Raw genomic sequence first — 25,119 nt, 5'->3', positions numbered from 1 at the left:
ATAACATAATGATAATACCAAGAAATAATAATACAAAATATTTAAAAAGAGAAAAATTTATACGGAAAATTTTGTCTTAAAAATAAAGTGAATATATCAGCTGACACATGATCAATTTTTTCACGTTTCACATTTTGTTCACAAAAAAACATAATTTTAATAAAGCTGTGATACAAATGCAGTGAAGAAGAAATAAAAATAACAAATAAGTTCAGATCAATTCCTTGTTTTCCTGTCACTACTTGGTGCAGCACGATCAGATATTTCTGAGCATCTTTTAGCGACTGCTGCCTGTATAGCTGAGACCTCTCTGCCTCCACAGCAGATTAAAAATGAAGCATTAACCTTCCTCTGAGACTTTTGGCCCCTGATTTCAACCCCTGAACCTCATGTTAAGAAATCAAAGCTCAGCAGCAGAGACAGAAACACAGAAACACACAGAGAGTCTCTGATCCTACAGATTAAACACACTGACAGCGTGTAAAGCAGATTTTAAAGCATAAAAACAGAATCAGAATAAAGTTTCAGAGGGTAACCCCCCTCCCCCCCCATGTGACCCGAGGCTGGGTGTGAGTCCTGTTAACAATAAATCAGCTGATCTGAGAGAAATAAATAAAAGATGTGGAAGGATTTCATACAGACCTGAAAATGCTTCTCTTCCTCGCTCCGCTCTGCTGAATGAAAAGAAACGAGCGCGAGCAGCAGGCGCGCTCCCGACGAACAGCGACCGACCTCCACCCCCCCCCCCCCCCCCTCCCCCCACCGCCTCTGACAGGGGAAGCCTGTTTGCTGCGTGTTATTACCCAGGATATGACCGGAGGACGTGTGTGTGTGTGTGTGTGTGTGTGTGTGTGTGTGTGTGTGTGTGTGTGTGTGTGTGTGTGTGTGTGTGTGTGATTTCTAATGCAACAATTACCTGTGAACCAAACATTAAATTATGTGAGAAAAATAAAATACTTACACATTTCCCACAAGTCCACCAACTACTGAGCTCTCAAGCTGTCACGTGACTTTGGGACAGGCCTCCTGTTTTATCTTTTTATTCAAGATCTGTTCACATGTACTTAGCAAGTACATACACATGAAATGCAAACTATTTACATGGCAACGCACAGCAGGACGTCCCGTACAACGAGCAGGTTCGTCCTTTATTCCACCTTAAATGTCCCGTATACTGACCTGCAGTGCCACGTCCTGACCAACAGATGGCACTCTTACAAATAGCTTTCGTCCAGTCACAGCGACGCCTGTCACGCACAGCAGATGTGAGGTGTTACGTGACTCGTAGAAATAAGGCGCTGTTTGGTCTGCGCAGCGTAATAACCCGGCGAACTTTAGCTCCTGATCTATTTGCTGAGTTTTTGTTTCAAAGGAAACGCTCGCGTGATTTCTGTACTGCATTTTTCTTTATTGCTTAAAACGAGGTATTAATAAGCTGAACACTAACCTTTTACAACAGTTTTATTATAACGTGAAGACGGTGCATATTTACACTCCGCCCAGCTGGCTGTGCATAGTGCTCGGGCACGTCAGACTGTGTGTGCTTGATAGCTAAAAAGTTGCAACCTACTCTGGGACGAACATTTTTACTTTGAGGGCATGAAGACAGTTCATGTGTCTGTGTGCAGGTGGACGGCCGTGTCCATGCTGTCCGCGACCATTGCTTTTGGGGTTTTCTGCAGATCAAAAGGAGGAAAAATGCGCCCACTCCGAGCCCGACCCCGGCGACTCCATTATCAGCAGCCTCTGAAAACAAGGCCGTGAGCCGACAGTCAGCTGTGAAAGCATCACGCAGCATTCATCCACTGCTCCTAAACCCTCAGACGTCTCTGGTTTCTCTGCTTTGATGTTTCTGCGATGAAGCTGACGAGACCTGCAGGACCTCCGAGAGCAGCCTGGCAGCATCAGGCGCTTCCATAAACACACTGACGCACAGAAACACATCCATCATCCGTTTCCAGGGATTTTGCCGCGATGACGAAAACCAGACTGACTCCAGATCTGCTCCGAGGTCCACAAACTGCTGCTGGCTTTGTTTCTCAGCATCACGTCAGGCTGTAATCGCTCATACAGAGGCCCCAGCTAAACACCTGCACCACCAGAGCTTTTCACAGGAACCCGGACGACTGACTCCAGTGAATCCAAGATTTCAGTGTAAAACAAACACGCCCACCCACAGGAAACTCCCACCTGATGAGCTGCAGGGTCTCCGACTGACTGTTTCCTGTTTCATCCTCTGGTTTCCTGATATGATCTGCTGCTTTATCAACATCGATCATTAAAACTGAGTTTAACATGAGGCTCATCTGTGGCAGGACGATCTGTCGGTCCCGTCTGTGTCAGGCTGAGATTTCCTGTTTGGAGTTCATTTAACGGCACTTCTCCTCCTGTGAGTGCGGCCCACTTAGCTTCCTGCAGACCTGTGACTTTAGTTCACATAGTTCAGGTACTTCAGGGTCTTTCTCAGAGTGATGGCAAGGTGAACATGAGGTGGGGCCAGGTTTCACAATGAGCTCACCCGAAACTCTGGCTGATTGGGACCCACACCCAGTTTCACACCTCGGCTCATGTGATTAGAGGATCATCAGGGGTCCTTTTGTCCCTCTGTGGGGGGAAACTCCCACTAGGTTTATATCTGGGACTCTCCACCATTTGACCTTAGAACTGAAGAAGCTTCTCGGATGAAGGTGAAACGTCTTCAAGTAACTTAAGGAAGTCCAGACGCTTTTCTTTGCAAGCTCCTTTGACTGAACAAGAGGTGGTGTCAACATCAGCTTTACCTGCCCATCTACACATCTTATGAAGACTCTAGAGCGGCTCTTCCTCGACCTCCTCCGACCACAGGTACAACATGCCCAGGACCCACTACAGTTTGCATACAAGGCGGGTGTCGGAGTGGAGGATGCCATCCTGTACCTCCTACACAGAGCCCACTCACACCTGGATGGGGGAAAAGGCACGGTCAGGATCCTGTTTCTTGACTTTTCCAGTGCCTTTAATACCATCCGGCCCTGTATGCTTCAGGAAAAACTGAACAGGATGGAGGTGGACCCCTGCCTGGTCGCTTGGATCTCCGACTACCTCACCGACAGACCACAGTACGTCAGGCTGAAGGACATCACGTCTGACACAGTGGTCAGCAGCACAGGAGCACCACAGGGAACTGTGCTGTCCCCTCTTCTCTTCACCCTGTACACCTCTGACTTCTGCTACAACTCTGAATTATGCCACATTCAGAAGTTTGCAGATGACACAGCCATCATGGGGTGTATCTGGGATGATCAGGAAGAGGAGTACAGAAGTCTGGTGAGGAACTTTGTCGCATGGAGTCACACAAACCACCTGCAACTCAACACCTCAAAGACTAAGGAACTGGTTGTGGACTTCGGGAGGTCCAGAGAAGGTCCACTACCGGTTCAGATAGAGGGGGAGGAGGTGGAGGTGGTCAACAAGTACAAGTACCTCGGGCTGTGGGTGGACAATAAACTGGACTGGTCATGCAACACAGAGCACCTGTATAAAAAAGCCCAAAGCCGACTGTACTTCCTCAGGAGGCTGAGGTCTTTTAACATCTGCAGGAAGCTCCTGAGGATGTTTTACCAGTCGGTGGTTGCTGGAGTACTTTTCTATGCTGTGGTGTGCTGGGGGAGCAGCACAGCAAAGAAGGACTCATCCAGGCTGGAGAAACTGATCAGGAAGGCTGGCTCTGTGGTCGGCATGAAGCTGGACACTCTGGTGACAGTGGCAGAGAAAAGGACACTAAAGAAACTGATGGACATTATGAACAATGCTGGGCATCCTGTGCACACGGCCATTAACAACCAGAAGAGTCTGTTCAGTGACAGGTTGCTTCTCCCAAAGACAAGAACTAACAGACTTAAAAACTCCTTTGTCCCACACGCCATCAGACTGTTTAACTCCTCTCTGGAGGGGAGAGGGAGGGGAAACAGGAGGACAAAGGAGGGGGGAACAACTAAGCTGTAGTGCCTCTTCACCTCACTGTGCAATACCTTTTGTAAATAGTCAACAGTGCAATAGACCTCAATACTTGAAATGTGCAATTCACTTGTATTTTTATTTTTTATTCCTATTTATTCTATTTGTCCCCTTCGTATATTTTATTTATATTGTCTCTGTATTTATATATATGTGTGTGTAATATTCTGTAACTCTGTAACTTCTGTCGGTGCTGTGCTTTTTTGGAAATCGAATTTCCCAGAGGAACCCACCCGAGGGATTAATAAAGTTCTATCTATCTATCTACACCCCAGCCTTCACCTGTGGCAGCGGCTCAAGCATCTGATGTGGCTGTAGGAGCGATCGTGGCTCAAGAGTTGGGACTTCGCCTTGTAATCAGAAGGTTGCCGGTTCGATCCCCGGCTTTGACAGTCTCGGTCGTTGTGTCCTTGGACAAGACACTTCACCCGTTGCCTACTGGTGGTGGTCAGAGGTGGCGCCACTCTGTCAGTATGGGCTGAAATTGTGGTCATAAACATTTTGTACTATCAGGATTTGTATGCGTTAAAAAATTTGTGTGTGGCCAAAAAACTACATGAGAAACTCTGCACTCCAGTTTTAAGTTACAAGTACGAATTTTGACCCTATTTTTCTTCCTTTCATCTGATTGGTCAATGTCATGTCAATCACAAATTTAACTATCCAATCAGAGAACAGATGGGTTTGGCTGTCGGAGGGGCGCTTTTTTGAACTCCTTGAAGGGTTTGAAGCTGGAGGAACGTAGACCTGTGACACAAAAATCACCAAACTCGGACGACCTCAGACTGTTTTCCTTCGTGGTGATGAAGGAAAACGCTGGGTTGGCATGTAAAAGGGCATTTATTCCCTTCAAAGACCTGCAGTTCAAAAAAAGCGCCCCTCGACAGCCAAACCCATCTGTTCTCTGATTGGATTGTTACATTTGTGATTGACATGACATTGACCAATCAGATGAAAGGAAGAAAAATAGGGTCAAAAATCCGTACTTGTAACTTGAAACTTGAGTTTCTCACAGATTTTTTGGCCACACACAAATTCTTTTTACACATACAAATCCTGATTTACAAGTACAAAATATTTATGACCACAATTTGAGCCCATATGTCAGTGCGCCTCAGGGTGGCTGTGGCTACAATGCAGCTGCCATCACCAGTGTGTGAATGTGTGCGTGACTGAATGTGTAAAGTGCTTTGGGGTCCTTAGGGACTAAGTAAGGCGCTATACAAATACAGACCATTTGCCACTTGGTTTCTGCAGACAACATTAAAGTGTCACCTGCTTCCCGACTGACCATCACGTTCCTTTCTGATGGAGTTGTGCGCATGTTTACATTTGTGCAGACAGAAATCAAAATTACACAACGACACAATTACAGGTTTGTCTGTCCTTAATCTGAAATATGCACATGTATACATATATGAGCCTCTGAGTGTGTATAACACTTTCACATGATGATGATGATGATTTAGAACTTCTATGATATTTTGGCGTCTGCAAAATGCACAGACTGTAAGATAAGATCCTGTTTCCAGGATTCTTAATGGACGATTATCCTGTGACTTGTCATTGGCCAATGAGCATCCGGTTTCACAGTTAGACCCGCCCCTCCTCGTCCAAGCTCCATTTTTGCAACCAGCACAGCAACGGCGGGCACGTTTACCTCGAGGCTTCAAATCTGGATTCATTAAAAAAAAGAGACGTCAAGGCAGCTACGTCCATCTTTGTCTCCGTCTCCACCACCAGGGGGCAGACACAAGTACAGCCCGGGCCCAGTTTAATTGTGGCTGATATCCCATCAACAGCACATGCTGCTGATGTTTTTACAGCGAGTGCTTCTTTACACCCATCTGATGGCTTCGGTTCATTTTGGGCACTCACATTACTTCAAACGCAGGCACAGTGTGTACTTTGAAACATTTATTGTTTGTGTTTTAAAAAGCAGAGGCCTCGCACACTCTCCTGCCTCCTCTGCTGGTTATTTATTAATGTGACTGTCATATTTATCAGCGTACAGTGAATAAAGATCATTTGCATGCGTTTTCCATCCAGGATGAAAGATTTCCTCGTGCGTGTCTCAGCGTGGCTGCTCTCCGGTCGCTTCTGTTGATGCACTCAAACATTTTGATTCATTTTCCTGCAGCTGCCAGAGGCAGATAAATTGAAGCAGCGGGGGGGTGGAAACTCTCCACAGGCGGAGGAATGAACTCTGAATGAAACATAAAACCTGAGGTGGCCTTCCATCTTCTGGTCGAGGGTGTGATTCAGTCGGAGGTTTAACGCTCGGCCTCACTGGAGTGTTTATGTCTGTTTTAAGCTCCTAAAGTCACAAAAACCTGAAAACTTTTTAATCTAAACTTAAGACCCACAAGCTTCTTCCTCCAAATGTCAGCTGCATCTTCAGCTCTTCACATCGATGTGTCAGATATGGACGAAGCTTCGGGGCCTGAAAAGTCAACCTGCACTTTTTATGCTGGCCACCAGAGGGCAGTAACGTGGTTGCAAAGCCTATTTGCTGTTTCCTGATGAGTTTTTGAGCTCAGTCTTTAGTTTTGGCTCAAATTTAAATCTATGATGATTCTTAGTCAGAAATGTTCTCCGGCCTGTGCTCATTGGTTCAGACCTTCAGGCGTCACACCGGCTTCCTAAACACAGAGACGACCACGGCAAAAATGCTCGCTGTTGCCAAAACTGACATCACAGCTGCACAGGTACATCTCACCCAGTCTAAGCCACAGCTGTACCGCCGCGTCAGGCACTCAGAGGGAGGAGCTTAAACAGAGGAAGTTGGCAGAACGATGTCCCGACGGCTGCACGACTTCCTGTGACGAGCACTCGTTCTCTGCTCACCTGTTTTCACAGGTTAGAGCACCAGAGCAGCATGACATCACATTTGTCTTCCCTCCCCCGCTAACCTGTTGCGTCAGAGGCTTTTACAGCGTCTGCAGTTCCTCTGATGGCCACTTGAGGCTCCAAACTTGAGTCAGTCCACTTGTGATGATGTTTCAGTTCCAGGCGTCGAGGTTTCACTTTTACAAGCCAGTGTGTGACTATTTGGTCAAGGTTGCTACGTCCATCTTTTATATACAGGCTGTGCTTCCTACAGGCCCTCATACAAACGCTCCACGTGTCGCTGTTCTTCAGACGGCCTGCACCGTGAGACCAAACAATAAAATACCAAAAGTCGATCCCACCCCGTCACGGCTGACTTACAGCTCCACAATCCCATAAACCCCTGCAGGCATCTCTGAGGAAATTAACAGCCGACATCACAGAAAGCACTGATGTGCCGACGGCGATCAATAACCCTTCTCTGTTTAGCGACACGACAGACAGGTGGAGGCAGGAAAACGACTGGAAAAGAATCTACAACAACGCCGCACATGTTTAAATCACTTTTAATAAAAAAATCACAACGTTGACAGAAACAAGAGGAAGAAGTTCTACTTTAAAACCCAGAAGAATCCTGTTCTGCTCATCTTAAGGGGTCGGGTCTCGTCAGCTTCGTCGCAGAAACAGGTTATCCTAAGGTAAAGCTTTGAACAGCAGCTGGCAAGGCCCGATGACCATATAAGGACAAGAGCTCTGTGACATCATACAGACCCAAGCGTAGAAAAAAACCCTGTAGTTTGAGCCAATCCTCCGTTCTGACACCTGTGCAGTTATAACGCATCTGCACGTTTAACCAGCCGGCGGATGGTGACACAGGTGGCTGAAGCGTCACCTGACCTGAGCGTGTTTGTACTGTTGGAGCCTTTGGAATGACATCATCTGACCAATAATACGGCTGCTGTGAGGTTACTGTACTAACAGAGGCGGAGCTTCACGTTTGGTGAAACTCTTGGATTTTAATTGGATGTTGTTGATGATCAACTACAACTCGGCTACGACAGAAATAAAACCCGAGGCTTTGCTTTAACAAGGTTTTCATATCCTGAAGACCCGAGACGAGCCGCCGGCGCCGCCGGCGTGAGCCAACCTGTCGGCATGACGACACGAAGCTTTGATCAATAATGTAAAAGCAGCCTGAGGTGAAACACGGCGAAAACACACAGGCTTGAGTCGTCTCAGCGCTCACGTCTAAAACCACACAGGCTCAAACGCCGACTGGCAACCACGGCAACCGCCGGTCGCTAAGGAGAAGAGTGCTCTCTAAACCCTCGTCAGATGACACCGTGACCTCTGAGACCTGAGGGGGTCAGAGTAAAAATGTGAGGCACGTTTATGAAAAATGATTTTATTTTACAAAATCAGAAGCAGCTCCGTGGCGTTCCTCTTAGAAAATATACTTAAAAAAACAAAAACAAACAGACGCCATTAGGCTCCGCACACCGCCAGACGACAGAAATCCCCCAAACCGCCAGCCCCGCCCCCCCTCAGTCTCTGTGTCCCGTCTCTGATTGGACGAGGCGACTACTTCTTGGCGTAGGTGATCTTCATGGCGCAGGTCGCCGTGATCCGGAAGCCCTGCAGCGCGTCCTTGGCCACGCCCGCCTGAGTGTCGCTTTCAAACTCCACGAAGGCGATGTCGTGTTTCCCGGGCACGAGTCGCACTTCTTTGAAACCCGGAAACCTGCAGGCGAAAAACAAACGTTCAAACATCAGGAGGATGAGCACGTTCAGATCTCTGACGTATGGAAACTCTGCTGGATGTGACCACAAACGTTTGAAATATGGACTTAATAAATACAATGTTACAACTTTAAACCTTTGATGTTTTCAGCTGAGCATAAATGATCAGATTTGTAAATCACTGCATTTAGCTTTTGTTCACATTTGTTTGAAGTCTTAAATCAGGCAGCTTGGCAGCCTCGTGGATGGAGCTGTGTGGGTGGAGCAGCAGGTGTGTGTGTGGAGCAGCAGGTGTGTGGGTGGAGCAGCAGGTGTGTGGGTGGAGCAGCAGGTGTGTGGGTGGAGCAGCAGGTGTGTGGGTGGAGCAGCAGGTGTGTGTGTGTGGCAGGACCACAGTGAGCTGTGCAGCACTCACTGGTTGAAGAGCATGGACAGCATCATCTCGTTGGTCTCCTCGGGGAGGTTATTGAGGAACAGGATGTAGTTCGGAGGGTTGTCTGGAACCTGCGAAGAGAACGAGAGCCGTATCAGCGCCTGGTCGCAGCACGCCGTTAACAGCGAGTCACTCATAACTCTGACGTATCCCACGGGTGAGCCAGAGACGGGAAACAGGAGGAGACCCGGGCCAGCGTGGGATTTATGTTCACTGCTTTCACTTTTCTATAAATTTTAACAGAAATTTTTAATTTTCTAAAAGTTATCGAGTTATTTTCCTGCTGTTAAAGCAGCAGCCGTTAGATTGCAACACACTGCTGTGGCCAGCAGGTGGCGTCGATCCACTGTTTGCAGCCACGTTAAAACAATGACAACAGAACGCAGGCTGTAGGCGGTGGGGATCAAACCACCGACGGCCCACAGCCTCCCACTGAGCCACGGCAAACCCAGAGGGCGCCATCACTCAACTTTGTTTCCTTATCAGGAAAAGGAGGTTTTTTCCGGCTCCTGTGGAATAACAGGACAGGCAAAGGCATGACAACGCTCAGGTAAAACTTACCTGCACCGCAGGTGTGAGCGCAGGAGGGGCCAATCCCTGCAAACAAGAAAGAAGACAGAGGCGTTAAACACGTTCAAAGGTTTCATCTCCAGAGGAATGGCGAACAGAGCAGAGTCAGAAATGAATACAGCGCCGGGAAAACCGGGAACAGCGAGAGGAGAAGTGAGCGCCGAGTGGTTCACAGACTTAGTTAAACGACAGAATAAAGGAGCAGAGCGCAGCAGCCATCCTGGTTTAAGGCTCATTTACGTCCACCGCCCGGCCCCGCTGCTGCCATTTCCTGTCGGAAACCCTGTTAGAGCGGCTGATGAAGAGGAGTCTGGCTGCTTCCACCTGCAGCGGCTGCCGATTTAGCCTGAAATGAGGCGGCTGATTTATATTCACACTCCAATAAAGACGACTACGAAGCAGCAGCTGGAGCGCTGCGACGGTCTCACGTAAAGACACGAAGTGCAGCTTCAACATCATCGCAGATGCTGGGAGACAGCTGCAGGAGCGCGAGCACGCATCCACTACAGCCCGGCCCCCCGCGACCAGCCCGGCCCCCCGCGACCAGCCCGGCCCAAACGAGCACTAATTTATTTACAAATACATTCACATGTGATCATACCCGGTATTACATGAAGGGTTTCTGTACACAGGCCCCGCCCACACACCCTCCTTCATGGTCCTCTCATTGTGGGAGGGCGACGCCATGTCTAACCATAAACAGCTACCCGTTAACGTTGGCCGGGTTGCCACATAACGATGACTAAAACGTTAAACGCACTTTTTCAAAATCTTTAAAAAAAATAAATCAATCTTTGAAAAACAGAAAAACGTCAAACGTAAAAAAGAAACGGCGCCCCCGGTGGTAAAGGAGGGAACCGTCGCTCTGATCCACCAGACGAGAGATTTCTGCCATCGCTGGAAATGTCTTCCAACACAAACCGACTGACCAATCACAGCAGCCGTGGGCGAACAGCTCACTTGGGCTGTCAGGGGAAATCGCTGTTTTTGTGAATGGAGTCTGGTGAACAGTAACTTCCTGTCTCACAGCAGGAACGAGGTGAAATGTACAGGTTTGATGAAGCAGTGAGGGGAGACATTTTATTGGCTCGCTCACCGCCGCCGGTTTCTTTGTGGCGTTAGCCGCCAGCTCCTGAGCCTTCTTCTTCTCCTTCTTCTTCTTCTCCTTGTCGCCATATGATCCTTTGACCTTGGCGATGACCTCAGAGTCGGTCTTGGCGTACTGTATCCTCTGGAAAAAAACAAAAGGGTTAAAGGCGCAGCTGCTCAGAGGGAGGAAGTCAGCGATGACCACGACGAAGGTGGCATTCCAGCCTACCATGGGCTTGTTGTAGAAGGGGAAGCCCTGCAGCTGCCTCAGGGCATTGGTGGCGGCGGCGAGCTCTTTGAAGATGACGAAGGCCTGTCCCCTCATCTTCATCGTCTTCATGGCCACGATGTCGATGACCTGCCCGAACTGGGAGAAGAGTGCGTAGAGCGAGCGCTTCAGCTCTGCGGGAGGAAGATGAGACGAGTTCAAACACCCTCACAAACATCTCGACGTTCATCCCGGAGTCTTTTTATTTTTTTTATTATAAGGAGGGTCAAAGGTCACAGGCAGCTGGTACTCCATCCTTGGTGATTATCAGTTAATTAAACTTTAAAGTCTTAAAGAAATGATTCATGGATGAAGCTTCAAGAGAAGAATCAGTTCGAGCTGCATTCACATCAGAAATAACTCAGAGGAAGATTATTACTGCGAAATCTAAACGTTTGTATCAGTAAAACTTTAACTGTGGAACATTTGTTTGATTTATTTATCTTAAAAATGACTGAACTGAGAAAGTAGGGCTCGGAGTCTGGAGCCACATCTGAGCAAGAACTTTATAAAGTTTACATGATTCCAACGTGTTGCTAATCAGAAGATTTCATTCTTAATTATCAGTACGGCCACTTCTGAACCAAATAAAAAAGAAATAAGAAGAAAACTGAAAAATGAGGAATTCATTTGACAGTTTTTGTCAAAACCTTTATGATTAAAACATGTTTTGGAACAAAGTTCAGAGTGAAGCCTGCAGAAAAAAAGGCTCCTCGTTTCCTGCAAGAAATTCAGCAGTACATACATAATGTTTGTTTTTGTTATTCCTGCGATTGTTCTATTTCTCTGCACTCAAATAGCGTGCGCACACACACACACACACACACACACACACACACACACACACACACACACACACACACGTTTACTGAACTGTAGTATGGATGTGTTGAGATGCGTTTACGGTCATTTTATGTGATGTGGACTTTTCTCTCTGAATGCCACAGAGACGATGACTTATCCCGACCCCGGCACTACAAAGCTACTACTAAGGTATTCTCCCTGATTTCCCCTGATGGGGACGCTGCTGGCAGCATCTGACCAATCACAGTTACTGATAAGTGTACTGGCAGCAGATAAGATGGCATTTCAATGAAAGGTGAAACTACACATAATAAAGACTGAAAGTAGAAAAGAGTGACGATATTGTTAAAGTTTAATAAATAGAAAGAAGGACTTTGAGGCAGTCTAAAAGAATCAAGGGTTAGCTGTAAAGATGTGATTATAAAGGCAAAGTGGGCCGTAGCTACTCTGTCCTGTCTAACAACATCCACTGTTTTAAAAAGGCCCAAAACATCATAACAGACACCTCACATCCTGGCCACTCCCTGTTTGAACTGTTGCCCTCAGGCAGACGGTACAGGGCAATCAGCGCAAGGACTAATAGACTCAAACACAGCTGTTATCCAACTGCAATAACACATCTGAATACTACAAAAAAATGTCCATCACGCCACTCTTGTGTTAATCTATGCACGGTCTGAAGCACGTGTGTGGGAATGTATGTGAATGTTTTACTGTTACGTCTTATCAGTATTTTAAGTATTCTATTTTATTTATTGAATTTTATTGTTTTATTTATATTTTGATATTGCTAGGGATGATGCAATGATCGGGGACCATTCTTAATTTCGTTGTTCTTGTGACAATGACAATAAAGTTTCTGATTCTGATTCTAAGCCCCTGAGGCAACTGTTGCTGAAACTGTTGGAAAGAAAGCCGGTAAAACGCCGACTGTGTGAGCTAACAGTTAAATCAATACCACAGCTCTCTCATTAAAACACGGAGCAGTCTGATGGATTATAATCAGTGTTTCATTAAGTTAATGCTTAGTTTTTATTCTTCCAGCCTTTGCGGTGTTTGATGTGTCTGATTGTTAAAATTAGATAATAATCAGCATTGTGATCGTCAGCACAGCAGTTTTAATGCCGATTCCAGCAGAAACTCGCTGCTGTTAGCCATGCAGAGGAACAGCACCCACCTTCCTTCTTGATTTTATCGTTGATGTTGTTGATGTAGATGGTGTGGTTCGGTCTGATGTCCATGGTGGAGTCTGAGGAGACAACAGGAGAGCAGCTTCAGCTTCTTCAGTGTTCAACTCCACCTTTAAACCTCGTTTACCCGTTTAATACTTGCTAATGTCTCGGTAAACTCACACAACCAGAGCAGCAACAAATCGTTTACGTTACACTTTAAAACTCGCTGTTTGAGGAGATCTGGCTAAATCAAAAGCTTCAGCTTGAATTCATTCAAAGCTTCCCAGAAACCTCTCTCACTCGGCTAATGTTAGCATGTGTTAGCTTAGCCCAGCTAGCCTTTAAACTAAATGTTTTTTTCTGGCGTCGCTTGAACGTCAAAAGTCGCCTCTACAGATTTAACCTCCGCCCAGCAGCTCCTCCGTTTAACCGCGGTCAGAGGAGCCTCGGATAAACGTTTTTAACATAAATATAGAGCTCACCTCCTCTGGGCTCACACCGCTCATGTAGTTTCCGGAAACACTTCGCTGTGGCGCCGGCTGAAGCTTTCACGACCTCTGCCCTCCGCCGCCACCAGCAGGCCAGGAGGAGAACTGCAGCTACCTGTGAGCTTATTACAACTCATTAAATCTAAACTAAAATCGGAATCAGAATACTTTATTAATCCCCAAGTAAATTATGTGGGTCACAGTTGCTCCAAGACAGTAACAGTAAATGTATTTAAATAATACAACATGTTACAGAGTTTACAAATTTAAGAAATAGCACTAATATGTGTTGTTCAGTGGTGTTTTTGGTAATCTCAGTCTCTCACTGAATGTGCTCCTGTGACTGGCCAACATGTCATGGAGTAGGTGGGAGGTGTTATCCAGCATTGTCTTTATCTTAAACAATCTCTGCCTCTCAGACACCACCCTAAGGGAGTCCAGCTCCATCCCCACAACATTAATGGCCTTGTTGATCAGTTTATTGAGTCTGTTGGCATCAGTGACCCTCAGCAGTGACCTGGCTGTCAGTGACAGCAAAAGCTCAGACATGCAAGTGCTCACTGAAATAAAATGTTAGAAACTAAAAAACAAAACAAAACAGCCCTTAGAGGTTTCTGCACTGGCCAAACTATTCCATCTTCCAATACAGTACTTATTTTCAGTTAGATAAAAAAAAACAATGCTAAAAAAAAAATCTGAAGTTTTCTTAATTTTGCATTTTTCAAACTTTTTTTTTAACTTGTTTTCATGATTTTTCGCCAGTCTTCATCTGTTTAGGTAAATATATGTGTGATTAATTTCAGTCACTTAAAAACCTGTCAGGTATTATTATTATTAATCATTAATCATATTATTAATTTTGCTTTCTGTATACTTATTTTTTCATATAAAACCTCAAATGTGTGTTTTTGTTTACCCCCAGTTATTAAAAGATGTACATTAAAATCTCTCGCGTCCTGTATTTCTTCATACAGATCATTTCCCGTCCTTCCGGAGGTGTGTCCCCTCCTGGCTTCCATACTTCCCGATGTTTTTACCACCTGATGCCGGCTAGCAGGCTAGCAGCTAGCAGCGACCGCAGGTCTGAGGCAGCGGGACAGCGACTCGGTGTCAGCGGACTCTGATAGCATCCACTCGCTCCCGAGACCCCCTCCCCCCACCCGGTCTCCATCTGTGCCCTTTGGACCATTCTCCGCACTCCGCTTTTATCTGTACGACTTTTGCCCCGTTTATCCGCTCGCCTGTTAGCGGCCATAAAGCGGCTCCTCTCCGCGGAGCGGCGGACAGCAGCGGGATGAGCCATGGCGTCGGTCCGGGTGGCTGTGCGGGTCCGGCCCATGAACAGGCGGTGAGTGACTTTAAGCTTATCACGGCTCATGTTCACGATTTAAAGGCTGGCTGACGTCATCGCCTCAGCCGTGTGTACCTGAGAGCCTGCGCGGGCTCACCTGGAGGAGTCTGCAGGGATGAGGCCCCAGGTTCACCCTACAGCACAGCCGTCTCTGAAGTCAGGGTTAAAATGTGGGCTGGTTTCATTTGATTGTGTTTTATTCCCGTCTGAGTATCAGGAGGTTTTTGATGTTTGAGTCTCAGTTTGGTTTATTACGATCACTGAAGCCTCCTCAGGATGTCAGTCTTTGTCTTTGTTTGTTGTCCCAGCTGGTTTTATTCTCATTTGGTGGACATGATAACCTTGATCCTGACTCTTTGTGTTATTAGTCAGAGTTATTCTGATTGTAGGGGTTATGGGCAGACCCTCCTGCAGGTTTGTGCTGACAGGTTTGATCAAACAGAGGTTTCCTCTGTGTTTTTATATTTTAGGTCAGCGTTGCTTTACTTCTTTCCTAAAGTAGAGATATTTTTATTTAGTTCCCACAGCAGCTTGGTTCATGTCTGTTGGCTGTTAGTCGTACTGTGACCGTGACCCGTCTGCTGACATTTTATTTTTGCCTCATTCAGATTCAATAACCCGGATATCGACTCTCTGGCAGCCTGTCGCTGTTCCAGCTTCATATTTTAAGTCTGCGGCTTTGCATGATTTTTGTGTGGGGCTGAAGGGTGCAGCAGGGCGGGGTGAGAAAAATCCACACCTGTCAGAGTGCTCATTGAAAGATTACAAAGACACACAGGTCCTCTGTAATGTACGGAGGCCCAGAGGCGCCAAACTGACTGTCCTTTGTTGGAATATTCTCACGCATCCTTTCAGACTCTGCAGAGTCGTTTAGAAACAGGAAGTGATGTCATCAGTCTCCAGAGAATTTGTCATTCAAAACAAAAACCTCCACCTTCACTGGGAACTGAAGTGTTGTGTGTCATACACCTCCAGGCATAAATGTTGTGTTAGTGACGGTGAAACTGAGAGGTCCGTGCGCTGTGTGTGTGTGTGGATATAAAATCAGCTTTAAACTCGTCATTTGTGGTTTTGCTGACGGGCGTCTGAGAAACCTCACATCACACACAAACACACACAAATGTGTGAACCTGGACTGTGTGCTGGTGTCTCTGACCTCATGACCAGGTACACATTATTAACGTGTTTACCTGAATCCGTCCAATGGAAACATTTGGTGGATGTGACACGTTCACTCTGACCGGCCTGCTCCACCTGTCTGAGGGCAGCAGGGTGAACGTGTGGAAGCCTGGTTCTGTAGTGCAGGTTTCCAGGTGTTTGTGAAAGGACGACCTTGACGTTAATGTCGGGGCTGCTCGGGGGCCCGCAGCAGGTTACGGCCCTGCAGCTCGCCCTGTTTATTTCACTGCTTCAGCTCCAGGCTGGAAGCTTTAACTCAGAGTTTAAGCCAATAATCAGCTTTCTGATCTAAGTATTTATTCATGTTCGCAGCGCCGAGTGTGGTTCCTGCTGCTGGATCTGTGTGCTGTCAGTCTGAGATTACAGCAGAAATGAGAGATTATTGTTTCAATCTGCTAAGAATGAAGCAACATCCTGAACTTCTTACTAATGTGAGCATTTCAAAATAAAATCTGAGTAAGATGAGAATGACATCAGTGTGAGAGCACAAGGTGCACGGAGCGTTCACACAGAGGAAGCCTGAGAAAAAGATTCATCCGTGTGAAGTAACCACGGCGCAGGTTAAATGGTAAATGGTCTGTATTTATATAGCGCTTTACTCGTCCCTAAGGACCCCAAAGCACTTTACATATCCAGTCATCCACACATCCACACACTGGTGATGGCAGCTACATTGTAGCCACAGCCACCCTGGGGCGCACTGACAGAGTTAATAACACGTTTCACAGTCCCATGATCCACTGACCTTTGACCCTTTTGTCTTTTTAGCTCCGGTCTGGTGTGTTTGTGTTAACTCGATCTCCGGTCATGTGACTGCTTCAGTGTGAGAGTAAACAGAGTTACACAACCTGCAGAGATAAAACACACCTGAGTGAGAAAACATCAGGAAGTCGCAGCGTGTGTGTGTCTGTGGGAGTGTGACAGTGTGTGCGTGTGTGTGTGTGCGCGCGTGCGTGCGTGTGCGTATGTGTGCGTGCGTGTGTGTGCGTGCGTGCGTGTGTGTGCGCGCGTGTGTGTGTGCGTGCGCGTGCGTGTGTGTGTGTGCGTGTGTGTGTGTGTGTGCGTGCGTGCGTGTGTGCGTGTGTGTGCGTGTGTGTGCGTGTGCGTGCGTGCGTGTGTGTGTGTGTGTGTGCGTGTGTGAGACACTGTGTGTGGTGTTTATCCACAGAGAAGCTTCTGTGGTCGTATCAGCAAAAAAACAGCACAGAAAAAAATTTAATATTTACATATTCAAATTTATTTAAACAAACAAGCCCCTCCTCCTCTGTTGTTGTTGTTGTTGTGGGCAAACGGCAGATTTTAAAGTGTTTCTAAGCGTTTCTTAGATTGTCGGTTCAGTTTCTTCTTTTATATGAGTTCAGACGCTGCGTGCTCAGCGCTGCTCTGTGAGGCGTGCAGCAGGTGCAGCAGGTGCAGCAGGATAGCAGTGGAGGGTGTACGAGGCTGACCAGGAGGAGATGATTTCATATACGAGTCTCTACGTCTGGTTTTCACTGACAGCCTGTTTACGTCATTATCATCAGTCTCTATGCGGAGTATCATCTGTGTAACTATGGTAACAAACATCTGACAGCGTTGCCGTTGGCAGCGTTCTACCTGAAGGTAAAGGGTCGTCCTGTTCGCTCTGTGAAGCTTCGTGGTGTTTTTCAGGGAGAAGGATCTGATGGCAAAGTGCATCATCGAGATGGAAGGAACCAAAACCTCCATCACCAACCTGAAGGTAACGCTCTCATTTGTCAGAATATCAGGAAAACGGGCTCACCGCTCTGTTTGTAACCTCTGAGCTGTGATTGGTTCAGATCTCCGATGGCGTCCTCGGCGACTCGGTGAGGGAGCACACCAAAACCTTCACGTACGACTTCTCCTACGACTCGATGGACTGTAAGAGCGCCACCTTCGTCTCTCAGGAAAAGGTGAGCGGGTCACGCGCTGCAGCCCGTCGTATTGACTCCGCCTCCGTGGTGTCACAAAGAAGAAATACAACCTCATTTGTTCTCTTTCACTCGCAGGTTTTCAAAGATTTGGGCTCCGACGTGCTGAAGGCGGCGTTCGAGGGCTACAACGCCTGCGTCTTCGCCTATGGTCAGACGGGCTCCGGGAAGTCCTACACCATGATGGGAGCGCCGGTGAGACCGCCGAAGTGTGCTCCACTTTAAACTGACTGCATGTATTTTACTCAAAAACACCTCGAGCGCTGAAGCTGCTGCCGATTGGCAGATTACTCAGTTGTTTGCCGGCATCGACGCTCTGCCGTTCCTTCAGACGTGCTCCGAGGTTCCTTCGTGTTCACCACGAGCTGAACGCTCCGAGCGTGTTGTGACGGAGCACGACGATGGTGTAGATCAGGGGTGGGGAACTCCAGGCCTCCAGGGCCGGTGTGATGCAGGTTTTAGATGCGTCCTGGTAATGAACTAATCATGTGACTCAGGACCTAAAACCTGCAGGATGCCGGCCCTCGAGGCCTGGAGTTCCCCACCCCGATGTAGATGAAAGCTCAGCCGGCCGATCTGATGTCTGTGGTCTCGGTTTAGGGCGACGCCGGCCTGATCCCGAGGATCTGTGAGGGTTTGTTCAGTCGGATCTCGGAGGCCACTCGATGGGACGAAGCTTCGTTTCGCACAGAAGTCAGGTGAGAGTCCGACTCCAGCACGCGAGGGTCCAGCCAGAAAGGCTGCTTTCACGTTTGTGCTTGTGTCCTCAGCTACCTGGAGATCTACAACGAGAGGGTCAGAGACCTGCTGAGGAGGAAGTCCACTCAGACCTACAACCTGAGGGTCAGGGAGCACCCGAAAGGCGGGCCCTACGTGGAAGGTAAAACCTTTATGTCCGGTGCCCCTGAACCGCTGATGCAGAGTTTCGTTCTTTTTTGATGATTCTTGGGGGGCGGGGCTGGGGGTCAAGGTGTTACCCATCAGCCTCACCACGTCCACGTCACACAGCCCGCGCTCGCTCTTCCGATCTTTGATACGATCGTCTTCTCTGAGCTCGGCGTGTTTTCCCTCCTGACCTCAGATCTGTCCAAACACCTGGTGCAGAACTACGGCGACGTGGAGGAGCTGATGGAGGCCGGAAACATCAACCGCACCACCGCCAGCACCGGCATGAACGATGTCAGCAGCCGCTCGCACGCCATCTTCACCATCAACTTCACACAGGTCAGCGACGGTCACGGGTTCCACGCCATCATAAAGAAGTCAGCAGAGGAAGTACTCGGCTGAGCTCGACGATTTTCATACGAATATTTTTACCAATAATTCGAGAGACGTGACACGAAAACAAGCCGCGAGCGAGAGAAGAACCACGAGAGCTCTGAAATGATCTCCGTGCTTCAAAGTGATGGCCGTGGATGTCGTGTAAACGTTCACGGATGGTGATTGTTTGCTTTTGCTGCTCGACCCTTGTAGGCCAAGTTCGATGCCGAGATGCCCAGCGAAACCCTCAGTAAGATCCACCTGGTCGATCTGGCCGGCAGCGAGCGAGCCGACGCCACTGGAGCCACCGGCGTCCGACTGAAGGAGGGCGGGAACATCAACAAGTCGCTGGTCACCCTGGGCAACGTCATCTCTGCTTTAGGTCAGGAGCGGTTTGACTTCAGGGGCGGGGTTAACTGTTTTTAATCTTAGATTTTGTTTCCGTTGTGTCATCAGTGCTTCAGTTTTTGTTTTCAGGGATGGAGTCAAAGTCGGGCGCCTCGTTAAAGCCGCCGATCGCTCCTCATCCTCATTCTGACTGACGGATGTTTCTCGTTCCAGCCGACATGTCGCAGGGCGGCGTGAACACCAACCTGAAGAAGAAGTCGGTGTTCGTTCCCTACAGAGACTCGGTGCTGACGTGGCTGCTGAAGGACAGCCTGGGCGGAAACTCCAAGACCATCATGATCGCCAGTGAGCAGAAAACACGAAGTGAACGTATGCGAGTGTCCGAGAGCGCCCCGAGAAAACGCAATCTCCTTCTGTTTCAGCCATTTCTCCCGCCGACGTAAATTACGGCGAGACGCTCAGCACTCTGCGCTACGCCAACCGAGCCAAGAACATCATCAACAAACCCACCATCAACGAGGACGCCAACGTCAGGCTGATCCGAGAACTGCGGGCTGAAATCGCCCGGCTCAAAGCTCTGTTGGTCCAGGGCAACCAGGTAAGAACTACAAACATGGCGGTTGTTGTGCAGGACTACAGCATCTTCCTCTGTGCCTTTTTAAAGTGATGCGTGTTGCCTGCGGCCTCGGAAACAGGAAGCCGTCCGGTTCCCGAGGCCGCAGACTGAGCGCGCTCAGTAGCTTGGTGGTTTCTGTTTGTCAGATCGCTCTGCTGGACTCGCCCACCGCTCTGAGCATGGAGGAGAAGCTGCACCAGAATGAAGCCCGGGTGAGTCTCACGCCGTCCGGCAGCTTGACCGCCGTTACGTTTACAGCTGAGAGCAGAAGCAGCTGACGCTCTGCTGTTTGCAGGTCTTGGAGCTGACTAAAGAGTGGACCAACAAATGGAACGAGACTCAAAACATCCTCAAGGTAGCGGCGAGCGTTGACCATCCGGCCCCCCTCGGAGCAGATGTTTGTTTTTTGTGGCTGAAGTTGTAAAATGTTGCAGGAGGAGACGCTCGCTCTGAGGAAAGAGGGCATCGGCGTGGTGCTGGACTCCGAGCTGCCTCACCTCATCGGCATCGACGACGACCTCCTCAGCACTGGCATCATCCTCTACCATTTAAAGGTCAGCGCGCTCCCGGACTCACCTTTAGATTAGTGATCGTTTATGCCGTCAGGCTGCATCCACACACGGATACCTGCCAGCCACTAACATCCAATCACAGTGCTTGGTGCACGGTCTGTTATTATTGGTCAGATAATCTCAGTCCTCTAAACAGCTCAGGTGAGTCGTAAAGGTGTTATGAAGGAGTGAAGACCAAACTGTTTGTGTGTCACGCTGTAAACACTCTGTGCGGCTGACTCGCCGCTGCCCCCGCTGGACGTCAGGGGTGGGTGCAGTGACTGCGTGTCTCTGTCTCGTTTCTGCAGGAGGGGCGGACCTACGTGGGCAGAGAGGACGCGTCCACAGAGCAGGACATCAGTGAGTCATAACTGTAATGATGATGAGTGCAGAGGCTGATGGCGTTGCTGACCGTGATCTCGTTCCTCCTGCAGTCCTGCACGGTCTGGACCTGGAGAGCGAGCACTGCATGTTTGAGAACCAGAACGGGACGGTGACTCTGGTGCCGCTCGCCGGAGCTCAGTGTTCGGTCAACGGAGTCCAGGTGACGGCGCCGTCGCAGCTCAACCAGGGTGAGGCCCGTCTCCAGCTGTAGCGTGTTGCTCTGTCTAAACAGATTTTAAAGGGCTGAAGGTAATGGAGGGCGTTGCCACAGTAACGTGATGCTTCAGCACGTGTTCGCTGTGCACAGACCAGGACACCTGGATCTCCGTCCGGAGGCGACACACCTTTACCTGAGAGATGCTCTTTGTTCTGTCGCTCTCATTTGAGTCGTCCGTTTCTGTCGTGTGCGGTTTTGTTTTCCAGGCGCCGTCATTCTGCTCGGCAGGACCAACATGTTTCGCTTCAACCATCCGAAGGAGGCGGCCAAGCTGCGGGAGAAACGAAAGGTGAGGGCGTGGCCTCAGTTTAGGTGTTGAAAGGTGTTTGAAGGTCTTTGGTGAACCTCACGAGGACGCCGTCTGCCTGTTTCAGAGTGGCCTTCTCTCCACGTTCAGCCTCTCCATGACCGATCTGTCCAAGTCCTGCGAGAACCTCTCCACTGTGATGCTGTACAACCCCGGGTGACTGCACGCACACGCACACAGAGGGGGGTGAACATCAGCTTGAACTTCTCGGCTCCATCAGGAGCTTCATGCAGTGGCTGCTGATGGAGCGATGATGTCACACACCAGCTGACCTTTAACCTGTCGGCTCGGAGAGCACAGGCTGTGATTTCTGATTGTGCGACTCTGCAAACAGAGCAGTGACTGCATCATGCGCGCCTCCTCGCTCTGTCCTCCACACTGAGTGGGAGTCCGTGTGAAGCGGACGGCCGCGCCTCCTCCCGATGGAGGAGGAGCCTCCGCCTTACATCACTGAAAGAATCTATCATTACTTCAGTCCATGAGCTTAAATAAAATAACAACACCATCAGGAAGCTGCTCTGCATGAAGCTGTTTCTCCATTATTCAGCCAAACTTCCAGTCTGCAGATCTCTCGCTGCCATCACCACACGGGCGCTGCACGCACGCTGCCGTGTCCGAGCGTCAGGGGAAGTTTCTGAGCTCGCTTTTAGACACGAGCCGATGCACGGCGCCATAACGCCGTACAGACTTCAAACGGCGTGAGAGCGCTCAGACGACCGAGGTTTGATGAGTCAGCAGGTCATCGGCTGCTCCAGCAGCGAGTTCAGGGCTGCAGATTAGCGCGGCGTGCTTCACGTCGTCTAGATGTCTGTGAAGGTTCTCAGTCATCCAGGTCATCGTAGTCAAAGGAGCTTGCAAAGAAAAGCGTCTGGACTTCTTTAAGTTGCTTGAAGACGTTTCACCTTCATCTGAGAAGCTTCTTCAGTTCTAAGGTCAAATGGTGGAGAGTCCCAGATATAAACCTAGTGGGAGTTTCCCCCCACAGAGGGACAAAAGGACCCCCTGATGATTATAGATGCCATCTATAATCCAGTTTTGAGATCCTCCCCAGACGCCTTAACGCCCACTCACATCCTGGGCCATCTGACCTCAGGAATTCGCATGATAAGGTGGGGCCAGGTTTCACAATGAACACACCCGAAACTCTGGCTGATTGTGACCCACACCCAGTTTCACACCTTGGCTCAGGCGATTAGAGGATCATCAGGGGTCCTTTTGTCCCTCTGTGGGGAGAAACTCCCACTAGGTTTATATCTGGGACTCTCCACCATTTGACCTTAGAACTGAAGAAGCTTCTCGGATGAGAGGTGAAACGTCTTCAAGCAACTTAAAGAAGTCCAGACGCTTTTCTTTGCAAGCTCCTTTGACTTCACGTCGTCTAATTTTACTCACGTCGTACGATGATTAAAGTAATTAAACAGTCAGGAACAGCTGAAGTGAGCTCAGCTCGGTCGGCCACACCTCTCCGACTCTCCGAGCGTCTCTAACGCGGAGACGTCCGCTGAGCTCGCCGCCCTCGACTGACATCCTCTGCAGAGGTCTGATCCTTAACCCCGCGACGCGACGCAGACGCCGACTAATCGTTCTTCTCGTTGCTGTGAGTCATGGCTGAATATCGACACCCCGCTCTGTACAGTTTGTTACAGTCATGTTATATTTTAAGCAGCTCCAGCGGTTCCAGGAGGGAACGCCCGTTATTTCTAATAAGTCTGAAGACGAAGTCGCCTGACACACCTGAGGAGTAGCTAAAGGAGGGCAGGGAGTTTCTGTCGTGCTGTGATTGAAGGATGTAACTGTGTCCCTGTCCCGTTCACAGTCTCTTCACTGAGAAGGGCCCCGTCTTCCTCAGGTAGACTCAGCCGTGCACTTCCTGTCTAACTGTCCCGTTTTGACCCAAAGACGTGTGTCGACTCGTCCCGTGCCTCCTCACCTCCACCCTCACTGTCTGCTTCATCCATGCTGTTTATTTGCTCACCAGCTTCCTGCTTCTGTCCTGCTGTGAGGTTAGACGTGTCGCCGCCTGCCGTCTCATCCCAAGCTGTTTGTCTGACGTGCTGCCGCCGCTCGACTGTGTGTGTTTGTGCGTTTGGGCGCTCCGAGGAAGCTGACGGAGGTGTGTTGTTTCCTAGGTTGGAGTTTGAGCGACAGCAGCGAGAAGAGCTGGAGAAGCTGGAGATGAAGAGGTACGTGTCCGCCCACCTGAAGACCAGCTCTCTGATTGGTGGAGCTCGGGCGGCTCGGGTGACGTTTGCTTTGTTTTGTTCCCGCAGGAGGCTGATCAAAGAGATGGAGGCCAAGCAGCAGAGCGAGAAGGCGGAGCTGGAGCGCCTCCAGCAGGAGGTGGAGAGTCAGCGCAAGGAGTCCGAGGAGGTGCAGCAGCGGATCCTCCGCCAGGAGGAGAGCCTCCACCGCCGCAGCCAGGACATTGAGAGCCGGCTGCGAGACTTCCTGGCTGAGAAGGAGCGCTTCGAGGAGGAGAGGCGCTCCGAGATCAATGAGGTGGATGTCCAACGGAGGCGACGGCGGAAGGAGCCGCAGGAGCACGAGGCGGACCGTGCGGAGGAGCAGGACGAGCAGCAGCGGAGGCACCAGGAGGCGGCAGAGCAGATGGAGATCTACCGCGAGCTGGAGCGGCTGAAGAGGGAGCGCGAGGAGCAGCGGGTGCGTCTGGAGACGGAGCGGCGGCGGCTGGAGGAGCAGGAGCGCGAGCAGCTGAGTCTGGTGGGGCGGCTGGAGGAGCAGCTGAGGGAGAAACACGAAGCTGCCACCGCCCTGCTGACCCGGGAGGACGCCCGCCGCCTGGAGGAGGAGCAGCAGGCGCTGACAGAGATCAGAGAAGCCCTCCTCTGCGCCAAAGAGGCCGCCGAGCGGCCGGACGTGGAGGATGCTGGCGAGGAGGCGCGGGCCGCCCAGAGCCGCTACGCCGACTTCAAGGCGGCTCAGGTGAAGGAGCTGGACCTGCTGGAGGAGGGGCTGCGGCAGCAAAGGGAGCGCCTGGAGAAGGAGGTTGCCGCCGAGCGTGGCGCCCTGCTGCTCCTCACCCACGGCCTGAGAGAGCGCCAGCAGCACCTGAAGGAGACGCAGGAGAAGGGAGCGCAGGACGCCACCGCTGTCTGCCACGAGGAGCAGCTCCTCCGACAGGCGGAGCACAGGCTGCAGCTGAAGGAGCGACAGCTCGCCAACCTCGCCAACGGCCTCCTCCCCGCCCTCGCGGAGGAGAAGCAGAGAGCCTCGGAGCTGCTGGAGCGCAGCGGCAACGGGAACTGCGACCGATCTCCGGGGCTCGACAACACGCTGTTCCAGGTGGAGAAGGAGCTGGAGGACAAAGAGGAGAAGCTGAGCCTCCATTGGCACAGCGCCCGGCAGCTCCAGCAGCTCCAGGAGACCTACGAGTTCACGGCCAACGTGGCGCGGCAGGAGGAGAAGGTGAGGAGGAAGGAGAAGGAGATCCTGGAGTCAAAGGAGAAGCAGCAGAGGGAGGCGATGGAGCAGGCCGTGGCCCGGCTGGAGAGGAGGCACTCCGCCCTGAGGCGAAGCGTCTCCCTCGAGCCTGACTCCGAGGAGCAGAGGAGCAAGAGCTCTGTCG

At 49.8% G+C, this 25,119-nt stretch overlaps 2 protein-coding genes across 2 annotated transcripts in view; one reads left to right on the top strand and one right to left on the bottom strand.

Annotated features, from left to right (window-relative positions):
- Positions 1-8,214: 8,214 nt before the first annotated feature.
- On the bottom strand, positions 8,215-13,481 carry snrpb2 (small nuclear ribonucleoprotein polypeptide B2). Its single transcript, XM_082535695.1, has 7 exons — positions 13,384-13,481; positions 12,907-12,978; positions 10,887-11,059; positions 10,665-10,799; positions 9,560-9,595; positions 8,981-9,069; positions 8,215-8,566 (listed from the first exon to the last, which is right to left on the bottom strand). The coding sequence occupies exons 2-7, from the start codon at positions 12,968-12,970 to the stop codon at positions 8,407-8,409; spliced, it is 657 nt and encodes a 218-aa protein (XP_082391821.1). The 5' UTR covers positions 12,971-12,978; positions 13,384-13,481; the 3' UTR covers positions 8,215-8,406.
- An 85-nt stretch (positions 13,482-13,566) lies between these two features.
- The window catches only part of kif16ba (kinesin family member 16Ba), a 23,473-nt gene continuing 11,920 nt past the window's right edge, over positions 13,567-25,119 (top strand). The window contains 21 exon segments of the mRNA XM_082535561.1: positions 13,567-14,737; positions 17,570-17,690; positions 17,696-17,720; positions 17,723-17,832; positions 17,929-18,045; positions 18,451-18,548; positions 18,621-18,730; positions 18,932-19,074; positions 19,324-19,492; positions 19,672-19,803; positions 19,881-20,056; positions 20,221-20,286; positions 20,370-20,429; positions 20,509-20,628; positions 20,934-20,985; positions 21,060-21,197; positions 21,433-21,515; positions 21,601-21,689; positions 23,350-23,382; positions 23,663-23,716; positions 23,804-25,119. The exon segment at positions 23,804-25,119 is cut by the window's right edge and continues 40 nt beyond it. Coding sequence (XP_082391687.1) covers positions 14,691-14,737; positions 17,570-17,690; positions 17,696-17,720; positions 17,723-17,832; positions 17,929-18,045; positions 18,451-18,548; positions 18,621-18,730; positions 18,932-19,074; positions 19,324-19,492; positions 19,672-19,803; positions 19,881-20,056; positions 20,221-20,286; positions 20,370-20,429; positions 20,509-20,628; positions 20,934-20,985; positions 21,060-21,197; positions 21,433-21,515; positions 21,601-21,689; positions 23,350-23,382; positions 23,663-23,716; positions 23,804-25,119 — 3,259 coding nt within the window. The 5' untranslated portion in view covers positions 13,567-14,690.

Source organism: Aulonocara stuartgranti (assembly GCF_965226115.1).
Source record: "Aulonocara stuartgranti genome assembly, chromosome: 6".
NCBI lineage: Eukaryota > Metazoa > Chordata > Actinopteri > Cichliformes > Cichlidae > Aulonocara > Aulonocara stuartgranti.
This window is presented reverse-complemented; position numbering and strand designations above follow the sequence as displayed.